The 23328-nt window shown below is 43.8% G+C and overlaps 1 protein-coding gene across 2 annotated transcripts; it reads left to right on the top strand.

Moving 5' to 3' along the window:
* The first annotated feature begins 6333 nt into the window (after positions 1 to 6333).
* ZNF16 (zinc finger protein 16) lies at positions 6334 to 23328 on the top strand. 2 transcript variants are annotated; one of them, XM_047842529.1, is made up of 3 exons: positions 6334 to 6460; positions 9627 to 9831; positions 18566 to 23328. In XM_047842529.1, exons 2-3 carry the CDS (start codon positions 9636 to 9638, stop codon positions 20410 to 20412), a joined length of 2043 nt encoding a protein of 680 aa, XP_047698485.1. In that variant the 5' UTR covers positions 6334 to 6460; positions 9627 to 9635; the 3' UTR covers positions 20413 to 23328. The 2 variants fall into 2 exon arrangements, with proteins under 2 accessions (XP_047698485.1, XP_047698484.1); XM_047842528.1 differs by lacking the exon at positions 6334 to 6460 and adding an exon at positions 6510 to 6859.

The following is a 23328-nucleotide window of genomic DNA, read 5'->3' as shown; positions in this document are numbered from 1 at the left end:
GGTTCAGTCCTATAGGATCTTAGAAGTCTAACAACCTTCCTTCATTTTATCCGATCTCTGTCCCCTTCAATGAAAGTTGTAAGTGTTTTTGCTCATGTCCCATAAGCTCTTTATCAAGTCATAATCCAGCCACATTCCTGCTGTTCTCTTCTGAACACACTTACTTTTTTTTTTTTTTTTGCAATAAGGACAGGCTGAGAATTTTCCAATTTTTTATGTTCTTATTCCTTTTTGCCTTCTTCAATTCATCACTCCCTTCTTGCATTTTATTATAAGAAGTCAGGAGGAAACAAGGCACTCCTTCAATACGTTGCTTAGAAATATCCTCAGCTAGGGACACTTGGGTGGCTCAGTCAGTTAAGCATTCAACTCTTGATTTCAGCTCAGGTCATGATCTCATGCTTTGTGAGATTGAGCCTTGAATCCAGATTTGCAGTGACAGAGTAAAGCCTGCTTGAGGTGCCCTCTCTCCCTCTCTCTCTGCCCTCTCCTGTTCATGTGTGTTCCCTCTCTCAAAATAAATACACTTTAAAAAAACTGGCTTTGTTTAAAAAAGATCTCCTCAGCTAAATATCCAATTTAATTGCTTACAAGTTCTACCTTCCACAAAATGTTAGAACACGAACACAATTCAGCCAAGTTCTTTGCCACTTTATAACCAGGATCACCTTTCCTCCAGTTTTCAATAACATGTTTCTTGTTTCCATGTGAGACTCATCAGAAAGGCCTCTACCATTCATATTTCTTCTGACATTCTACTCATGATTATATATGTATTCTCTAAGAAGATGGAAGCTTTCTCTACATCACTCCCATTTTCTTTCTGAGTTCTCACCAGAATCACCCTCAACATCCACATTACTAGCAAAACTCTTCCAGCCTCTACCCACAGCCTAGTTCCAAAGCCAATTCCACATTTTCAGGTATCTGTTACTCATCACCCTACTTTTTGGTACCAAAATCATTACTAGTCAGCTTGGGTTGCCATAACATGACACCATTGACTGGTTGGTTTAAAATAGAATTTATTTCTCACAGTTCTCCATGCTGGGAAGCTCAAGACCAAGATGCGGGCCAATTTGGTTCCTAGAAGAGGGCTTTCTTCCTGGCTTGCAATCTGACAACTTTTCGTTGTCTTCACATGGGACGGGGGTGGCAAGGTGGGAGGGAGAAAGAGGGGAGTGGAGAGAGAGAGAGAGAGAGAGAGAGAGAGAGAGAACACTCTGGTCTCTCTTCTTATAAGGGCACTAATCCCATCATGGGGGTCCCACCCTTATGACCTCCTCTAAACCTAATCAGCTCCCAAATGTCCCACCTCCAAGTACTATCACATCAGAGATTAGGGCTTCAACATATTAATCTAGAGGGCGGGGACACAAACATTCAATCCATAACAAGTTTTAGCTTGATTTCTTCCTCATTTTTTGCTTTAATCTGGTTTCATGGTTTTTTGCTTTTGTTGTTGCAATCAACCATTAACAAAAATTTTCAGGCTTCAGTATATCACTTGTCATGTGAAAAGCAATTTACAGCAGTTCTGTGGTCCATTCTTAGTTTCAGTTTTTTCCCCTTTCTTTTATTTCTAAGTTTATTAGATAGCTTATCCTCAATAAATTTATTAGAAGTCTGCCTATTATGTCCTATTATGTATTATAGTAATAATGCCACTATCTCATGAATTAATCTAGAACTAAATATTTTTATTGCAAGGGTGATGAAAAACATTATTTTTTCAGTCAATCTTAACCATCTCTCTCTCTCTCTCTCTCTCTCTCTCTCTCTCTCTCTCACACACACACACACACACAAATATAAAGGTAAATGTGTTGACACTACACAAGATGGCCAGCTGCTGAACTGAGAAACTCCCAATGACCATGAGATAGTGATTTCCTAACCACCAGCCTACACCTCCAAATCCTGACAAGAACTCAAGGCCCATTTGAGAAGAAGGCTGAGAAGAGCATGGGACCAATGATCTATCATATTCTATACAAATGTGCTTTCCCCTAGGTACATTATGGTGGGTTTTCACAGACCTTGTGTTGGGCATCTTTATCAGTTTTTCCTCTAATATTTGCTGATGTTGCTTCCTGATTTTGTATTTTATTTTGTGTTTATTGTGTTATTCTCTCTCGTAATAGATACACAGAGAGTGCTGTTTGTCCTTTACTGCCTTTCCCTTCTCTGTGCCCTTTTTAGAGATGAAAATGTAGCTGAGCGCTTGTCCATCCATGCAGAAATGGCCTTTCTGAGCTGTGCTGGAGTAAGGTGTGACATGTGGGCCATGGGCAGAAGGAATGTGTGCATCTTCTTAGTGTGTCCTCAAAGTTTCACATTTTCATTTTCCCACTGGACATGGTAAATGCATCATGTTTGGCCATAAAGGTGCTCTGAAGAGGGTGGAATCCTCAGGTAGAAGAGGCCTATGACCCTCCAGCTTCAGGAAGACAGCCACCACACCCATGTGGACCGTTACAGGAGACCCTGTGCCTTGTTAAAGCCAATGTTTGTTTTGAGCCTCTTTATATCAGCTGAGCTTTATTCTAATTCAGAACTTGACACCTGAGAGCAGAGTGGTTCCAAAACAGAACCTAATACATGTGGAATTGGCTTAACGATCAGCCAGTCAGGACAGAGATGTTACAGGTAGAAAGCTAGTGACCCTTGATATGCATGAAAAAGCATTTGGTATGACTCTTGCTTGTGGTGTATTTATAGCCCTAGAAGAAATGGTTGAAAATAGTTCAGAATATTGGCAAGTGTTGGTTACTTCTTGACACTTTCAGCAAAGCCCACCTAGAGACTTGGGTAGAGAAAGGAAGATGGACGAGACTACAGCTGGACAAGTGGGTTTTCTTCTGCCTGTGCCCTGTGATCTGTAAGTCTGTTAAGAAGGCCCCATAGGTTGAAAATACCAGTTGCTTCTGAACCCCACATGAAGCTTTGAGAAAGCAAGGCTCTGAAAAGGCAGCCAAGTGTGTGCCCCACGTTCCTCTCAAATCCTGAGTTCTTAGCCAGATAACAGGGGTCGGTCCAGCATTAAACCAAGTGCTAGTCCTTCCAAGCAGAGGGCTCTTCTGACTACACCAGATCCAATACACGTGAAGACAACCCAGTCAAGAGAGTGGGCCTGTGTCTTGCTTGTGGAAGGTCATTCTGCAAATATTTGAGGGACAGTTGGCGGTGCAAGTGGCCTCAAGGTAGCCACCTTGAGCTGGAGAAGCAGAGAAGGATGATGAGCATATAGAGACCAACAAATAAAAGACAAGAATCCTCAGCTTAAACCCATGACTAGATGAGGCCTTTGCATGTGGAGCTGAGTGGGAGTATGTATGTAAGAAGCTGACCCAGGGACCCAGCTGTCAATCAGGAAGCCCCTGCAAAGCTAGGCAGCTGTGGCTAGGGCGGCCTCTCACATTCCTTTGCAGTTGACCATGAAGATTATGGACAAGGACACACCCCAGAAAGTAAAGTCAGACCTAATGAGGCCCAAAGTCCAGGGAGTTCCTCCTAGCTGAGTTTGGGTGATAGGGTTCTGTCCAGAGACAGAAGGAGACAGAGAATTCAAAGTAGGCTCTGTGAAGTCAGCACAGAACCCAATGTGGGGCTCGAACTCACAAGCCATGGGCTTGGGCTGAAATCAAGAGATACTTAACCAACTGAGCCACCCAGGTTCCCCTACACAGTTTTATTTAAATAACCACGTGCCAGACTTACCTTGGACAGTGCCAAGCAGAGTTTGAATGCTGCTGTGTGTTTCCCATTCTCCTCCTTTTCCACACTCCAGGTTGGGGGAGGGGGGGAGGGCGGCACACAACTGGCCCTTCAGTGATAGAACCTGTTGGAGAGCCTGTACCTTGTCCAGAGGGACTGGACTGAGCTGCATTGGGGATTGGACAGAACTTTGGGTTTTTCCTCTTGACCAGGGGCTGCATCCTGGTGCAGCAGGTGACCACATGGAAAGACTGTGGCAGAAGCAGCTCATTATCCCTATGATCTGTTCTTCTCCTCTCCTCCAAATCAGCGGGCAGAACATCCTCAGGGGAGGCACTTGGGTCCTTGATCACTGCCTAGGGAACCTGCCATAAAATTTGTGATTTTACATATGAGAAAAATATTTGAACCTCAAGTGCTAACACTAGTGTGATCCAGGCTTCTAAGTTCTCCAACCCAGCAGTATGAAGTCATATCTCACTGTCATTTATTTGTCTTTCTCTGATAGCTGATCAGCAGAGCATCTCTTTCATCCCAGGGTTTCAAAATATTTCCTGTGTAGTTTTTCTGCTAACCTCATTTCTGTTCATGTCAGGTCTTTAATTCATTTAGAGACTAACATTGCACGTGTTGTTAGGTAGGGATCTGGTTCTGTTTTTCTCCATTGAGTGAGCTCATTTTCTCAGTACCTTCTACTAAAGAACCCGCCCACTCTTTTGCCATTGATTGTGGTGCCAGAATTATCATCTATTGAATTTCTACCTCCACAAAAGTCTGACACTGATCTCTTCACTGTCCTGCTTCTGCTGTCTGTGTTTTCTTCTGTCAATACTAATAGCACATCCTCCTCTTTCCCTTTTTAGGTTGATTTGGCTATTCAATGATTTTTCTTTTTCCACGCACATTTTGAGTTTCCTCCTAACCAAGTAGAACTTTGACTAGATTGCAGTGAATGTATAGGTTAAATTGGGGGTGGGGAGGAATTTACATCTTTGAAATATTAAATTACCTGATCCAAGAACAAGAAATACCTCTCTATTGACTAAGATCGCCTTCTGTGTCCTATACTACAGTTTCAAAGTGTTCACCAGACGTCTTGAGTGCTTGTTGTTAATTACCAAATGTTTTATGGTTTTTGTTGCTATCGTGGAGTACATTTCATTTTTTGTTACATTTTCTTGTTGGTTATTGCTGGTGCAATGTATTATTCCTTTTTCTAATTTCATCAAATACACGCAATATTAACAAAACTTTTAGAATCTCTTAAAAAAAGTGAGTTTTATCTGAGTCCAAATTAGGACAGCTGCCCTGGGTACACAATATTCACAAAGAAGAGAGTCCTCCAGGACACCTGGGTGGCTCAGTCCGTTAAGCTCCAATGCTTGATTTCAACTCAGGTCATGATCTTACAGGTTCATAAGTTCGAGCCCCACATTGTGCTCCACACTGTCAGTGCAGAGCCTGCTTGGGATTCTCTCTCACACAAAATAAATAAACTTTTAAAAAAAGACAGTTTTATGCCCCATAACAACAACAACAAAGAAGAGAGTGCTCCTGGGAAAGAACATTTGGTGCGGGGTTATATACTTTTTTTTTTTTTAATAAGAAGTTAGTTACAAACCATTGGACAAAAATCATTTCAGAAAGTTACAGTTACAGTTATCTTTTTAGTATATGCAGAGCTGTATGACCTTAATCTTATGGGAACTGGAAAGGTTTTGGTTTTGGTTTTACTTTTCTCTTTATGTTTGGAATGCTTCCTTTTAGGTTATTTATAAATGAAGCAGACTACGATGTGTTCAGGGTAGAAACTGAGCTCATGCTTTGAAGTTTTGATGACTATGATGTTAAAATATAGCTTCCATGAGAGTCCATGCAGGGCCTACAAACATTAAAACTTGACAATTTCCTTTTTTTTTTAATTTCCTTTATTTTATCAATACATTATATATTTTTCTCCGAAAAACATTCAGTGAATTTTATATCTTTTACACGTTATACTGGGTCCCATAGGTTTGAGAATTAAGTGTTTCGCTTTTCGTTGCTTTATGCATTATCTGTACTTTTCTAGCTAGTATCATTTTTTATTAAAAGGTTATGTAGGCTGTTTGTAAATTCCGATACTTACGTTTTTTAAGTCAACTTTATATATTTCTAACTTTGATAATTGCCTGTCAAATACATACCTTAAAACTCGTATTCTTAATGTCTAAGTGTATAATCAACTTCTGTAAATGTTCCATGGACACTCCCACTAAATGTGTATTATCTATGTAAGGAATTTCAGTTTTTCCATCTATCTGCCCCATCATTTACTGATTCAGGGATTCAGTTCTACCACGTGCGCCCTCATGTTTTCATCAAGCTGCAGTCTGATTCCAGGAATTGGGCATCCAAGTCTCGCTACAGCGGCACGGCTCATTCTTCTGCATTTCTAACCGTCGTATTTTCACGTTTAGTCGCCACCGCACTGGTGGCTCGGTCGACTCTGAAGCAGGAAAGCTAGGGAGCTCCACCTCCGCGCCGGACCAGGGGCGGGACCACCAAGTCGCTCTGGCCTCCGGCCGCCTAGAGCGACGACGTTGGCCCGGAAGTCGGGAGAGGGACTTCCGGGGTCCGTCTCGGGGCCCAGCCGCAGTACTTCTGCGGCGGTGCCGGGAGAGATTACCCGGAGTGGGGAGTTCGAGCCGGCGAAACCCCCACGTTTTGGACCGCGCTCCCGCGTGACTCCGATACCCCAGCGGTGGGTGCCGGCCACGGGTGGTCTAGGCGGGGCGTCGTGGAAAGAGGGGCAGGCGGGCGGCTCGGCCTGGGCGGGGTTGGGGCCTCGGAGGCCCCTCCCCGGAGCGGGCCTGAGGGGCGCCCTCCAGAGGGTTCCCAGGACGGCCGATCCTGACCCGCCCGGGAGCCAGCCTCAAAGCTGCGTGGCGAGGCTGGCTTAGGCGACGGGGCAGGTGTGCGGTGTCTGGCGCATGGGGGGTGGGGTTCAGGAGAGGCCTCTGGACTTGGGTGCGAACGTCAGAACTGTACTGAGCTGCATGAGAAGTGAGCTTGTCGCTTGTCGCCTGGAGGCCTCGGGTGATGGATTCACTCTCCAGGTGGCGAAGAAGCTCTGAGGAGAGAGGAATTTATTCTCCTCCACGTGAGTGGGGCTGAGGGATGAGCCATGTCCATCCTGTGGATGCCTGCAGTGGGCTGCTGTCTGCTTGTCTTTCCCAGTTGTCTCTGCTCAGCACCCTGTTGGGCTCTTAGCTGAGAGAATCTGCTTCCAGGCTTGTTGGCAGAATCGAATCCTTTGGGGTTATTGCACTGAAGTGTCTGTTTCCTTGCTGACTGTCCTTAGCTCTTGAGGTCCCAATCTTTGCACAGAGACCTTGCATCTCAGAGCCAGCAATGGCTTATGTAATTAGATTGGGTCCACCAAGCTAATTCTCTCTGCAAAGTCTCTTTTGCTGTGTAGTGTATCATATCCACAGGTTTGGGGAGTGGGATGTGGACGTGGGTGTTGAGGGACATTCTGTTTACCATAGATTGACCCCATAGATTGGGTTTATAGCCTCCTGGGCAAGTTCCCACATATACTGAGGTGAGAGAAACAAGGTGTAAAATGAGCATAGACTATTCTGGAAGGATACATTAACAACTGGGAAGGGGAACTCAGTGGCTGGCCAGGAAGTTCTTTTTTGCCTGTTCATATTTGAGCCATATGATTGTGCCTCCATTCAGTGACAGTGATGATAATTTCAAGAATTTTATTTTATTTTTTTAAGTTTATTTATTTATTTTGAAAGCAAGAGCAAACACATGCATAAGCAGGGGAGGGTAGAGAGAAGGAGAGACAGAATCCCAAACAGGCTCTGCACGATCAGAGGAGATGCCAGTGCGGGGTTCAAACTCAGGAACTGTGAGATCACGACCTGAGCCTGGATCAAAAGTAGGATGCTTAACCAACTGTGCTACCTAGGTGCGCCTTCAAGAATTTTAAAATAAAATGAACTGGGGCGCCTGGGTGGCTCAGTCAGTTAAGCGTCTAACTCTTGATTTCAGCTCAAGTCATGATCTCAGGGTTCATGAGTTCAAACCCCACATCAGGCTCCATGCTAACAGTGCGGAGCCTGCTTGGGATTCTCTCTCTCCCTCCCCCTCTCTCTCTGCCCCTCCTGCATGCAAACTCTCTTTCTCAAAATAAATGAACTTTAAAATAAAGTGAACTGAATGAATATTGCAAATGACTGAGTCTCCCCTTGGAAGAGGGAGAGTGAAGGTTCCCCCCATGGAAGCAGCATCTGCTCTGTTCTGCTGCTGCATAGACAGACACCTTAAGTCAGTGCTGTCCCTGCTTTGAATCTTGTCTGTGCCATTCCCCTGAGCACCAGTGTCAGGTTAGTTCTGTCTGTCCTAATACAGAAATGTGGCCGGTGCCTCACCACTCAGGCAGCCAAGGGCCCTGATAGTCTCTATCCCAATGACCCTGCCTCTGAGCTCTGTCCACATCTTTGCCCCATCTTCTCCTACGTCTCTAACCAGGCATTGCCTAAGCCCTTTTCCCTGGGCCTGGTTTAAATGCCTCCTTGCCCCAGGGTGCTGCTCCTTCCTTGCTTCCTCTGTTTCCTGCGGTCTCAGCCTGTCAAAAACCAATGATTTGGTTGGATCAACCCTTGGGGTTCTTACCTGCAACAAAAACCATCAGGAAACTTTCAAAACAAGGGCCTATAGATTAGCACACCTGGAGCCACACAGTGAGGTTGCAAGTAATGAGAGAGAGAGGTGCATGGGCCTAGGCTTCTGCTTTTATTGGAGTTGAGGGTGGACACCTAGGGTTTTGTAGGCTACTCTTTATTGGTGAATTTAAAACATAAGAGTGGGAATTTAAAGTTCAGGAAGAGAAAAATGACGAGTGACCCAAATGACCAGTTATCAGAATCAACCAAGATTGCTAAAAGGAGGCTCAGTCAGGGCAGACAGCCAGGCTTTTTATCTAGTCCAGTGGCTGGCAATGCATTTATTCTCCAATAACCATCTTTGAAATCGATGCCTCTTTGCAGTGGATGCCTCAGCAATCAAAGCTTAATTCAGGCATTTGCCTTATAAAACAAAACAACACGACTGGGAGGGCTGATACTTCCCACTACCCAGTAGGCAAGTAGTGTCCACAGTGGGCTTCTGCCAGCATTTCCTGATTTGTCTTCTCAGTCTCTGAAGGACAGAGGGGTCATTATAATCTATCAATGGTTCAGTGTGAATAAGGGGCCAAGGGGTATTGCCACAAACGTGTGGGCCACTGAGCAGAGCATGGTGCATTTGAAGAGACAGGGCAGTGGGAGCGGTGGGGGAAATCACTAACTCGGACCCATCATGTGTCGTTGAGAATATTTTATCTTCTCAGAAGGAGCATTTAGAGCTGGAGATGAGCCCAAGCTTGGGAATCTTCACATAAGGGTCTTGATGCCTTCCTTAATCAAAGAAATTGGTATAGGTTCAAAAGTGAACCCTGGGGTAAGAACATGAAGAGGGAGATAAGGAGAAGCCTGGGAGGGAGCCACTGGTAGAGTGGGAAGACAGGGATACCCACTGTGGATGCTGCCAGGAGGACACAACTCAGATACCATGGTGGTCCGCCATGAATGGATCAGATGGTCCACCTTCAGGACATTGTGTCAGGAATCAGGGGTGGGCCCATGGTGGGCGCAGGTTTTGTGGGACTATTCTATCATGGCAGGATCCCTTCTAGGGGACACTGTGCTCACCTTGCCCTGGGGTCAGCATCTTACCCCTTCCTGAGACCTAGCAGCAGGCCCTCCTCTGGTCTCAGTCTATAGGAGTAGAAAAAGACACCCCTACCTGGTGGGAGGATGGATCCCTGGAGCTAGGCCCCCTGCACATTCACCTACACCCTTGTTGGTCTCCAGGTCCCAGCCATGCCCAGCCTCAGAGCGCGCTCTGAAGAGGCAGAAATGGAGCCCTCAGTTCCTAGACCATCCCCTTGGATCCCTGCAGCCCAGGCGTGTGTGAGTGATGCTCCTGCTGTGACCCACCCTGGATCAACACTCCGTGATCCCCACTGCTGTGACTACACTGAGCCAGGAACCACCCCTTCTCACCAGCAGCGGCCAGGTACTGGGAGCAAGTCCCCCACTGGTGCCCTCATTCTAGAGGGACTTTATCCATGTCACCCTGTGCTTACCCCTAGAAGGCAACCATGTCATCATTAGGGATAGGGTGCCTCGTGGACTTGAGGACCAAGGCTAGAGATCAGAACGGAATTTGGCCTGGCCCCAGGCTGTCTTGGTGCCAGAGCAGGACACATGTTTCCCCCACCTGACCTAGAGGGGTGTGGTATGATGGTCACCAGCTGAGGCCTGCCCAGCCCAACTTCCAGGCTAATGACGGTTGTCTGCATTCAGGCAGGTAGGTACTGCCTGATTCAGTTACTGCCCTACCTGATTCAGGTACTGCCCTAATTCAGGCTTTCGTCCTGCTCCCTTCTGGCTGTGTTCACACTGCTCAGCCACTCTCATCCACTTCAGAACACTGCTAGAGTCCTTTTCCAAAGAGCCCTCAACTAGCTTGCCTTTTTCATGGACCTCTCAGCAGTGATTAGGGTGGATAGTAGTGTTCACTTTCCTTACCGGGATCTGATGTTGGCTATTTTACAAAAGGCACTCTTAAATACAGGGACCTATGGTTATTCTCAGGACATCCGGGCAATGTACAGACTCTGTATGACCAGGGAAGGTTGGGATAATGGCAGTGTTGGTTGACAAACCTTGACAACTAACTTCCTGGGTATAACTTAAACTGGCCCCTATCGGGGCGCCTGGGTGGCGCAGTCGGTTAAGCGTCCGACTTCAGCCAGGTCACGATCTCGCGGTCCGCGAGTTCGAGCCCCGCGTCAGGCTCTGGGCTGATGGCTCAGAGCCTGGAGCCTGTTTCCGATTCTGTGTCTCCCTCTCTCTCGGCCCCTCCCCCGTTCATGCTCTGTCTCTCTCTGTCCCAAAAATAAATAAACGTTGAAAAAAAAAATTTTTTTTTTTAAAATAAACTGGCCCCTATACATGGAGGGGAAGGAGAAGCTGAATAACAAGGCAGGCCACCCCGATTGGTAGGTGGCAGTTTAATAAGCAAGAGAACTTACTTAAGAAGCTTGTCATGAGTGGCTGCAATACAAGTAAATCCCACCACCTGCCTGCCAAATCTTAAAAGTTGATATAGTGGCCTTAACTGGGTTTAGTCCTATGTACTGTCCAGATGGTCTCAGCACCATATCACTGTCTCAAGGCTCTGTCCTTGGGGCAGCTTCTGGGAGCAGGGAAGGCAAGCAGTATGTACATCCAAGGACAAGTGAGAAGATGAGGGGCCTCCAATTGCCTGGATCCAGCTCGTAAGTCAACCAGTGGTCGCATCCTCTCAGTGACCTTCCCCAACAAGCAGAGGTGGTACAAGGCAGTCCTGGGTGTTTTGGAGCAGGAGAGTGTTAGGGGATGAGAGACATGATGAGGTCCCAGGAAGTAGAAGTAGCCCTGAGAGACAGGTCTGCTGACTGTCCCACACAGAGGCAGAATGTGAACCGAGTGGTTAAGGGTATGCTAGGCAGAGAATGGTGAGAGAGGCCAAGCCCTGCTCCATTAAAAAAGAACAGATTGATGGTAGCTTATGTTTTAAATTTTTTTTAGTGTTTTTATTTTTTTTTGAGAAAGAGAGTATGAGCAGGGTAGGGGAAGAGAGAGAAGGATCAAGGAAAGAATCTGAAGCAGACTCCAGGCTCTGAGCTGTCAGCACAGAGCCCAATATGGAACTCCAGCTCACAAACCACAAGATCATGACCTGAGCCCAAGTCAGTCGCATAACTGACTGAGCCACCTAGGCGCATGTTTTAAAAGCCACTGTGGGGGGAGGGGAGCCTCGGTGGCTCAGTCGGTTAAGCATCTGACCCTTGATTTTGGCTTAGGTCATGATCTCATGGTTCATGGGATTGAGCCACATGTTGGGCTCTGTGCTGACAGCGTGGAGTCCTGCTTGGGATTCTCTCTTCCTCTCTCTCTGCCCCTCCCCTGCTCACTCTCTCTAAATAAACAAACATTTAAAAAAATAAAAAGCTACTTGTGGAACTAAATGGTGGAGTAGGTGGTTCCAAATACCCAGTCCTCCACAAAAACAAGCAGAAACTGCCAGGACCAACTTCTTCAGGAATCTAGAAAATAGGTTTACAGCAACCAAGTAAATGCCAAATCAAGAAAAAGGCAACTTAAAAATGATAGGAAAGCTCTGTGGTGTTTTTACTTGCTCATGTCCCCATAAATCCCCTGGCTCAGTAACAGTCTTAAAGTGAGCAGCTTATGTTCCCAGTGTGTGATCATGGTCCCTGATTCCAAAGGGAGCAAAAAAGACCTATTTAGAAATTATTTTGTTTGTCCTAAGCTATATGGGGTAGTATAAAGTATTGATGCAAAGTGCTTGTCTCTGTTTTGCCTAACTCAGAACTTACTCAGGGCAGAAAAGTAGTGGATTCAAAAACATTCTAAGGGGAACTACCTTCCCCAACCACCTAGGATATCGCTTAACAGTACAGTCAACCACCTAAAGCCTAGGAGGAAAAGCTGGGGAAATGAGGACTTTCAAAAGCACCCAGTATATCAGGGAATGTAGAAAGCCACATACATGCCCAGGACAGGAAATGTGCTCTGAAAAGACCTCTGAAGATCATAACTTCACCTCTGGATCATCTCTAAGTTCAGTAAAAGCAGAAAGCTAAGATAGTTATATATAGTATTCAAATAGTACCCCAGCATAAAAAATGGGAGAGTGGTATTACTTTTCTTTTACTGTTAGCATTCAAGGAAATCTCTGTCAAAAGACTAGCTGAACACAAGCTAAAGAAACAGAGGCCTCAGTGACCTCACATGACAGACTTGTTTTAGTTTGCAAAACTTGTTTGAAAAGTCACTAGATCAACAGATGATTGTAGCCTTCAACAATCAGGAACAGCAAACCCTGGAGGAGGGAGAGACTGATTTACAGAGTTATCACAATAAATATTCAAATGTCCAGCTTTTAACAAAAAATTACAAAGAATACAAAGAAAAAGGAAAATAAGGCTCGCCCTTCAAAGGAAAAAAAATTAAGTGGCAGAAAGTGTCCCTAAAAAAGCACAGATACTTGACAGACTGTAAACCAACTATCTTTAATGTGCTCATGTAACTAAGAGAAACCAGAAAAACAATGTGCAAATAAAATACCTAGAGGTTTTAGATTTATATAATTATACAATATATAGTTACATAATTCTAAAAAGAAACAACAGAAATTCTAGAGTTGAAAGGTACAATAACAAATGGATTCACTAGAGGGTTTCAACAGCAGATTTGAGCAGACAAACCTGAAGAATCAGCAAACTTGATGGTGTAACCGTTGAAATTATTCAGTCTGAGGAGCAGGAAGACTAAAGGTTGAAAAAAAGTGAACATGGCCTAATAGACCTATGGAATACCATCAGTCAAACCAACATATTATGGAAAAAAGAGAGAAAGGGGCAGAAAGAATATATGAAGAATTAATGGCCAAAATGTCTCAAATTTGATGAAAGATATGACTATATACATTCAAAAAGTTCAACAAACTCCCAACTAGGATAAATTTGAAGAGATTCACACAAAGACTCATAATCATATTGTCAAAAGACAGAATCTTGAAAACAACAAAAAAAAAGTGACCCGTCCCTTATAAGAGATCCTGAATAAGAGTAGTAGCCAGTTTCTTATCAGAGCCCGTGGAGGTTGGAAGGCAGTGGGATGACCTATTTAAAGCGCTGAGAGACAGAAAAAAACTGTCAACCAAGAATTCCTTATCTGGCAAATTTACCCTTTAAAAAATGATATTCTCGGGTATTTCCAGATAAAAGCTAAGGGTGTTTATTACCAGTGGACCTGCCCTATAAGAAATGCTAAAGGTCCTACAGGTTAAGATGAAAGGACACTGGGTAGGGACTAAAAGCTATATAAATAAATAAAAATCTCTGGTAAAGGTAACTATATAGGTAATTATAAAAACTACTATTATTGTATTTTTGGTTTATAACTCTACTTTTATTTCCTAAATGATTTAAAAGACAAATTTGTAAAAATAATTATAAATCTGTGTTATTAAACACAACGTATAAAGATACATTTCTGACAACATGAAAGTAGGGAACAGAGGTGTATAAGAGCAGAGTTTTTGTATGCTGTTGTGGCTAAGTTGATATCAGTTCATACTTGATGGTTATATTCTGGGGATATTATGTACAGCATGGTGACTGTAATTAACTATATTCTATATTTGAAAATTGCTAAGAGAGTAGACCTTAAAAGTTCTTATCACAATAAAAGGGGTTGCCTGGCTGGCTCAGTCAGTAGAGCATCTGACTCTTCAATTCAGGGTCATGAGTTCAAGCCCCACATTGGGAATAGAGATCACTTAAAAAAAAAAAAAAGATAACTGTGTAAAGTGACGGATGTGTTAACTAACTTTATGATGGTAATCATTTTACAGTGTACATGTATCAGTGTACAAATAATCACATTGTGATTAAACTTATATGATGATGTATGTCAGTTATGTTTCAGTAAAGCTGGAGGAAAAAAAACTAAGACAGCTGGGAAGGGGGGACCATGCTACATTGCTTCAGGATATTAGGATGTTAATTGTCCCCATTGTACAATCCCCATTGTACCACTAAGAAAATATCTTTAAAATATACATAAAAGGAAGAAAGAAGAAAATTAAGATGGTACACTACAAAAAATAACCCAAAAGAAGACAATAATAGAGGAAACAAGGTACAAAAAAAGGTGAGATACCAAAAATAAATAGCAAAATGAAGTACATCCTTCCTTATCAGTAATTATTTTAATTATAAATGGTTTAAGCTCTCCAAAGGCTGATATTAACACAGTGGATGAAAAAGCATGATCCAACTATAATGTTTACAAGAGGCTTACTTTAGATCCAAAGACACAAATAAGTTTAAGGTGAAAGGTGAAAAAAGATATTACATGCAAATAAATAGTAACCAAAAGAGAGCTATGCTATAATACCACACAAAATAAACTAAGTTAAAACCTGTAAGAGAAAAGAAGGAACTTATGTTTGGATAAAAGAAATCAATTCATCAGGAAGATATGTTATAAACTTCTACATGCAAAAAGAGAACTCCCAAATATATGAAGCAAATATACATTTGAAGGGAGAAATGGATAGTTCTACATTAATAGTTGGAGACTTTAGTACCTCATTTCCAAAAATGGATAGAACATCTAGACAGAAGATCAATAATGAAATAGGGTGCTTGAACAACACAATAAATCAATCAGACCTAACAGACATATATGTACACACCACCCAAAAGTGCACATACTCTTCTCAAGTGTATATGGACATTCTCCAACATAGACCATATATGTTAGGGCCAAAAATAAATTTTAATAAGTTGAAAACAGTTGAAGTCATGTAAAGTATTATTTCCAGTCAATAACAGCAGGAAAATTGAAAAATTCACAAATATGTAGAAATAAAACAACATACTCTTAACCAGGGGGTCAAAGAAGAAATCAAAGGAAATTGAAAAATGTCTGCAGACAAAACAAACAAAAAGTTACGGTATGCAAGGAAGGTAGTGCCAAAGGGGAAATTTATAGCAGTAACCTAATTTGATATCTTAAGGAACTACAAAAAAAAAAAAAAAAAAAAAAAAAAAAAAAAAAGGGAGGAAACTAAACCCAAAGGTAACAGAAGGAAGGAAATAATAAACATTAGAGCACAGATGAATGAAATAGAAAGTAGAAAACAGTAGAGATTCAACAAAATCAAAAGTTGGGTTTTTTAAAAAGATTAAAATCGACAAACCTCTGACACAAAAATTTAAAAATTCAGAAATGTACATTATTACCAATCTTACAAAACAGGAGTATAAAAGAAGACTGTTAACAGTTCTACACCAACAAATTATATAGCCTCAATGAAAAAAATTCCTAAAAACAAAAACAAAAAAAATTACCCGAGTGACTCAAGAATACATCCCATGACCAAGTGGGATGTAACCCAGGAATGAATACAAAGGTAGTTTAACATGGGGCACCTGGGTGGCTCAGTCATTTAAGTGTCCAACTCTTGATTTTGGCTCAGGTCAAGATCTCACGGTTTGTGGGATTGAGCCCTGTGCTAGGCTCCATGCTGACAGCACAGAGCCAGCTTGGGATTCTCATCCTCTCCCTCTCTGCTCCTCCCCCACTCTCTCTTTCTCTCAAAAATAAATGAACTTTTAAAAAATGTTTAAAGGTAGTTTAACATAACAAAACCAATGTCACTTACCACATTAATAGAATGAATAGAACTAATAGAATGTAATCATCTCGATGCAGAAAAAGTATTTGACAAATAAACACTCTGTGATTTAAAAAAAAAAAAAAAAAACAGAAAACTCAATACAGGGGAACCTCCTCAACATGTAAAAAGGCATTCATTCGTGAAGTACCCACAGCTAGCATCATTTAAAGCATCAAAAGAAAAAAAAATACCTACAAATAAATTTAACCAAGGAAGTGAGAGACTTGTGTATTGAGAATTACAAAGCCTTGACAAAAATTAACAGATACCTAAATAATTAGAAAGACATCAAGTCCTTGAATTGGACTTAACAGTGTTAAAATGTCCATGCTATCCAGAGCAATCTACAAATTCAGTACAAATCCTAGCAAAATTCCAATGGCCTTTTTTTTGCAGTAATTGAATAGTCCTCAAATTCAGATAGAATTACAAAAGGCCCTAAACAGTCAAAACAAGCTTGAAAAGGGAGAACAAAGTGAGAGAACTCATACTTACTAGTTTCTAAAATTACTACAAAGCTGCAGTAATCAAAACATTTTGGTCAATGGAATAGAATTGAGAGCCTAGAAATAAACCCAGACATCTATGACAAATTGATTTTCAACATGGATGCCAAGACCATTCAGGGAGAAAAGATAACTCTTCAACAAAAGATGCTGGGACAAGTGGATATCCACATGCAAAAGAATAAACTGGGACCCCTACTTCATACTGTATACAAAAATTAACTTAAAATGTCCCGCCAACCTAAATATAAGTAATAAAGTCATAAAACTCTTACAAGAAAACAGGTAAATTTTTACGACCTTGGGTTTGGCAATAGATTCTTAAATATGACACCAAAGCATGAGCAGTAAGAGAAAAAGATGGGTAAGTTGGACTGTATCATAACTTAGAACTTTTGGGTATCAGAGGACATTATTGGGAGGCCTGGGTGGCTTAATCAATTGAACATCTGACTCTTACTTTCAGATCAGGCCATGATCCCAGAGTCATGAGATCAACATGGAGCCTGCTTAAGATTCTCTCTCTCCCTCTTCCCATCTCCCCCGCTCATGCATTCTCTCTAAAATAAAATTAAAAACAAAACAAAACAAAACAGGACATTATCAAGAAAGTAAAAAGATATCCTACAGAATGGGTGAAAATTCTGTGCCAAGTGTATTTCTGATAGGGTCTAGTACCCAGAATATATAAAGAACTACAACTCGGAGTGCCTGGGTGGCTCAGTCAGTTAAGCATCTGAGTCTTGATTTTGGCTCAGGTCATGATCTCATGGTTTGTGAGATTGAGCCACATGTTAGGCTCAGTGCTGATGGCATGGAGCCTGCTTGGGATTCATTCTCTCTCTCTCTCTCTCTCTCTCTCTCTCTCTCTCTCTCTCTCAAAATGAATAAACATTTTGAAAATAATAAAGTCCTAAAATGTATTTAAAAAAAAAAAGAACTCTTACAACTCAACAATAAAAGACAACCCAATTTTAAAATGGGCAAAGAACTTGAATAAACACTTCCCAAAAGAAAACATGCAAATGGCCAAAAAACATATGAAAAGAAAAGATGCTTAAATGTATTCAGTCATTTAAGAAATACAAATCAAAACCACAACAAGATTACCACTTCATATCTACTAGAGAAGTAGGCTCCAAGCTGTCAGCACAAAGCCCGAACCGTGAGATCATTACCTGGGCTGAAGTCAAGAGTCGAATGCTTAACAGACTGAGCCACCCAGGCAGAGCCTTTCTAGTGTGATGAGGAACGTTGTGCACATTTCTGCCTTCAGAAAGATGGACACAGCAGCTTAAAACATTGTACCAGGGCACAGAATTGTCCAGCTAATGCCGGTTAGAATTGCAGCTTTTAGGGGGTAAGCGTTGCTTTTGCAGGACAGGGCTCAGTCTCTGAAGGCCTCTTTGTTGACGGGACAGAATCTGATATTTTAGGCAAGTCCCTACTGCAGTTCTTAGCCTACTATGCAATCAGAACCACCCTTGCTTCTCTGAATGGAACAGGTCCCTCTGCACCTGCCAGCAGAGAGCCTGCCTCTCTGTACTGGTGACTTCTGAGGCAAAGCCTGAATGCCATTAGTTGGTGCTAAGAAAACAAATACTGGCCCAAGAAACATTGTGGGAAAGAAAAAACGGTAGAGTGTTTAACAATATAGCATAAGGCATGTAATGGTGGGAATGGTGAGTGCCTGCATTTGAGGCGCTCCAGGGTAGAGCTCACAAGACTTGCTGATGACCTGCTGTGAGACAGGAAAGGGACAGTTGAGGGGCAGGATTTTGGCCTGAGCCAGCAGGGAGACTACAGGTGATTTCCTGAGATATGGGTCAGGGGAGTGAGGGTCAGTCTTGTAGGTTGAATGCCCTGCAGCCTGGTCCCCTCAAAGCCATCCCAGCCCCCTCTGTGGCCCCCGGTCCCACGTTCCCAGATGTGTCATCTGTATTTTCCTGTTTCCTTCCAAGTGACTGTGTTTGTTATTTCAGATTGGGACACCAGGACTGAGGACAAGGAGTTTCTTCAGAAGAGAGAAGTTTGTGAGGATTTGGAATCACAGGCAGAAGTATCAGAAAACTATACCAGTGATTTTTCCCAGGCTTCTGAGCTTGGAGAACTCTGTGAGGATGTCCTGGAGGGAGATTGGGCAGCCCCTGACAATGAGAAAGGGGTGCAGTCCCACTACCAGGAGCGGGGCTTCACACCAGTGGCAGTGCTCCTTAGCAGCACCTTAGAGAAAGGGCTAGACTGTAATGACTTTGTGAGAAGCTTCAGTCTGAGCCCAAACCCAATGGCATCTCAGGGAATTCCTACAGAAGAGAGAACACATATGTATGACATGTGTGACCACAGCTTCCAACACAGTGTGGAGTTAACTAGCCATGAAGGGCTTCACGTAGCCGAAAGCCCACTCATATGTAATGATTGTGGGAAAACCTTCAGAGGAAACCCTGATCTTATCCAGCATCAGATAATCCATGCTGGACAGAAGTCCTTCATATGCAATGAATGTGGAAAATCCTTCAGTCAGAATTCATTTCTTAAAAGTCATCAGAGGTCTCATGTGAGTGTAAAACCCTACCAGTGCAGCGAGTGCAGGAAAACCTTCAGTGTGCATTCTAACCTCATTAGGCATCAGATTAACCACAGTGGTGAGAAGCCTTATGTATGCAATGAATGTGGAAAAGCCTTCAGCCAGAACTCAAGCCTTAAAAAGCACCAGAAGTCTCACATGAGTGAGAAACCCTATGAATGCAGTGAATGTGGGAAGGCATTTAGGCGGAGCTCAAACCTCATCCAGCATCAAAGAATTCATTCTGGAGAGAAGCCGTATGTGTGCAACGAATGTGGGAAGGCCTTTAGGCGGAGCTCAAATCTCATTAAACACCATAGGATTCATACAGGTGAGAAGCCTTTCCAGTGTAATGAGTGTGGGAAAGCATTCAGCCAGAGCTCACACCTGAGGAAGCATCAGAGAGTTCACACTGGAGAGAGACCTTATGAGTGTAATGAGTGTGGCAAACCATTCAGCCGGGTTTCCAACCTCATTAAGCATCACAGGGTTCACACTGGAGAGAAACCCTATAAGTGCAGTGACTGCGGGAAGGCCTTCAGTCAGAGTTCAAGCCTCATTCAGCATCGAAGAATTCACACTGGAGAAAAACCTCATGTGTGTAATGTGTGTGGAAAAGCCTTTAGTTACAGCTCAGTGCTCAGAAAGCACCAAATAATCCACACAGGAGAGAAGCCCTATGAATGTAGCATCTGTGGGAAGGCCTTCAGCCACAGTTCGGCTCTCATTCAGCATCAGGGTGTGCACACGGGTGACAAACCCTATGAGTGTCGGGAATGTGGAAAAACATTTGGTCGGAGCTCCAACCTTATCCTTCACCAGCGCGTTCACACTGGGGAGAAACCCTATGAATGTACCGAATGTGGAAAAACCTTCAGCCAGAGTTCAACTCTCATTCAGCATCAGAGAATCCATAATGGATTGAAACCTCATGAATGTAACCAGTGTGGTAAAGCCTTCAACCGAAGCTCAAACCTTATCCACCACCAGAAAGTTCACACTGGTGAGAAGCCATACACATGTGTCGAATGTGGTAAGGGCTTCAGCCAGAGTTCACACCTTATTCAACATCAGATAATCCACACTGGCGAAAGGCCATATAAGTGCAGTGAGTGTGGGAAAGCCTTCAGTCAGCGTTCGGTCCTCATCCAGCACCAGAGGATCCACACCGGCGTGAAGCCTTACGACTGCTCTGCTTGTGGGAAAGCCTTCAGCCAGCGGTCCAAGTTGGTCAAACACCAGCTGATCCATGCTAGGGAGTGAAACAGAGCTCCATTCCCGACTCCTCTGGCCATGTCCCAGCCTCACCCACTTCCCAGACTTGAAGCCAGGCTCACTTGCTGCCCTGTAAACCCATATCCCACTGTCCAAAAAACCTCAACCCTCCTTCCCCTGTCATCATTCCAGCCTCCTGTGACCTCTTGTTTCTTGTTTGTTTTGTTTATACATTTTGTTATCAGACTGCCACATTTATTAGGAGGAAAAGGATGATAGAAGGTGCATATTCATGAATAGAGTTTATTACTATAATCAAACAGAACCAAAAAAGTAAACTGACATTTGGTTCAAAATAACAACAGTAATTCTTTTATTTGGTAATTATTCATAGTTCTTTTCTATAGTTATAATGATACTCTGTTTACATATATCAGGTTGAGCTTTTCAGTTTGAATTATAGTCATCCTTCCCAGAAGTGGTGTGTAGTCATCACCACTGACCCTCCCATACAGTCACTGGATGCAGGACCCCTTCGCCCCCCTTGCCCTTGTGCCTGAGTCTGAGGTCATGCTTTCTGCTTACAGTTCCACTCAGGGTTGCTGCACAAGTACACATGCAGGTGTTTCCCAACTTCCCAGCTCTGTGCCTTATGGTCCTGGCTGTCGGCCCCACAGAGGCCTGCCCTCTCCATGCCCCTCCTGTTCTCCCCACAAGTTCCCAGGTTGTTTTCTCCCAGGCCCATTCATCACCAGACATTTATGGAGGACCTGTGAGTGCCCCCAGTAGGTGGGGACCGGCCTCCTCAGTTTCCCAGAGCTGTGCCCTTCTCCGTGAGCAGGGGGAGTTGGCCCAGAAGCAACACATCTGCCACGAGAGAGGCCCCTGGGTGCCAGCCACCAGGTCTCAATTTAGGAGTATCCTAGGATGGGTGGACGGAGAAGCACTTCCCTCATGGTTCAGGAGGAAAGGCATTAATGGGCAGATGTAGTCAGGTTTGCAGTTGAGGTAGGAAGATAAGGGCTTGGCTTCTCTGCTTTCAAGGATGTAGAGGCAGAGTCATCAGTTGCAAATGAGGAGGGAGAGGTTTGAAGAGAGAAGTATGTGAAAGTTGGATCAAGGGTGCACAGGTTGGTTCCATGGGCTTGGGCTACAGTGGGCTGCCTACCCTTCTCTCAGAGGCCATCAGGGTAGCCCATCACTACTCACTCACTCCCCTCCACTTCAGCCCTGCTTTCCCAAGGCAATACGCTAGATAACAAACTGTCACACTTGCAGTTTGGTGACAGCCTTGCTCTGTTATCCTCATTTGCTCATCTTTCCACTCCATGGAGACCTCCATCTGTTAACCCTCATTCTGTCTCACCGTCAGGCAATCCTTTCTGGCTTCACATTCCCCATTGTCCAGCCTGGATTCCACAACCCCACCCCCAGCCCCCAGTGAATACTTGTGAGAGACTACATGCCATTCATAGGGACACGGCAAGAAACAAGTCTGTCCTTGAGGTCAGTGGGTAGAGAAAAATGGCCTAATGGTCATGGTTGTCATGAGGTGAAAGGAAAGCAGGAAACAAGGTGTGGGTGTTTTGGCAGATTCTGTTTTAAATGGGGGCTGTCAGAGCAGGCCTTGCCACAATGCCCTTTGAGTGACAACTTGAAGCAAATGAGAAAATGACCAGTGAAAATGGGGGAGTGGGGTTGACAGCAAGAATAGCTGGTTTTGTTGGGAAGCCAGATCTGGGGTATTAGGAATGTGCAGATTATGACTGGCTGAGGTGGGACTCACAAGCCACCCACACGGGTTGGCAGGTAGCTCTCTCGTTATCCAAGCTCCTGCTTTGGGAAAGTGAAAACCCAGAGTCTTTTTTGATTGAAGGCACAGTTTCAGTACACTTACACAAAGGAAGTAAAGTCACAAGATTTGCTACACACACATCCCAGAAGCAAGGGAGCACAATGATGGAGGGCAGTCCATCATCCCAGGTCATGAGCAAGCAAGAAATAAGAGAACAGGGTAGCAGGCGCCTGTTACTTAGGAAGTGGTTAGGGTGGTGAGCACTGAATTCACGTTCTTATCTAAATGCCCAGACTCTGATAATAGGGTTATCATACAGTAAAATGCCTAGGCAATAACTGGGAAAAACAACTTTTGTTTTTCCATTCACACAGTACAAAAGCCCTGAGCAGAACAGGTCTAGAGTGTTCAAGAATCATTGGAGTTCAGTATGGCTAGGAGTTGAGTGAGCAGAGGGAGAAGCAGATGGGATAGGTAGTAATGGGCCATATCACAAAAGTCCTCATGGCCATGACAAGGACTTCGGCTTTTACTCTGGGTGAAAGGAGATGTTGGAGGATTTGGATGACTTACATTTTAACAGGGCCATTGCTGTGTGGAGAAGAGGCTCTAGGGGCAAGCATGTTCTCTGTATCACTCCCTCATCAACTCCTTTTGCTCCTTCCCCTGGCCTCCACACTGTTGGGAGACCCCTGGGGCTGAGGCATGGCTGTGGGAGTCTGGAGACAGGAAGGAGGAGTGAGTGTCAAGCTCTACTGGACCCTTGTCCATACCCAGTGTCTGGGCAGAATTGACCACATTTAGGGGCCTGCTATCCGCAGCCTGAGAGTTTTGATTTTGGAATGTCACATTTCCAAAGAGAAAGTCTGGGAAACAAATGGTCAGCCACAATTTCTTTCTTTTGACTTTGATGATGTCCTTGGAAATGTTTCTTGGGAAACGGGCTGAGAGAGAAGCCTGAGTGCCATCCCCTTGGTGCCAGCAGATTTCAAACCATTCAAGTCCCACTCAACAGGAAATGTGCAGTATGTACTGCAGCCTCATCCCAGGCACAGCAAACACCCAGTTCAGTGCCCTTCCATCATTCCTTAAGCCACTTTGGGCCTCCCCAAGGAACCCTGCCCTGCTCACCTCAGTTACGTGAGTAATAAACCATCTCATGCCCTCTT

Source organism: Prionailurus viverrinus, chromosome F2 (assembly GCF_022837055.1).
Source record: "Prionailurus viverrinus isolate Anna chromosome F2, UM_Priviv_1.0, whole genome shotgun sequence".
Classification (NCBI taxonomy): domain Eukaryota; kingdom Metazoa; phylum Chordata; class Mammalia; order Carnivora; family Felidae; genus Prionailurus; species Prionailurus viverrinus.
The sequence above is the reverse complement of the archived record's forward strand: the minus strand, read 5'-3'. Positions and strand labels throughout refer to the sequence as shown.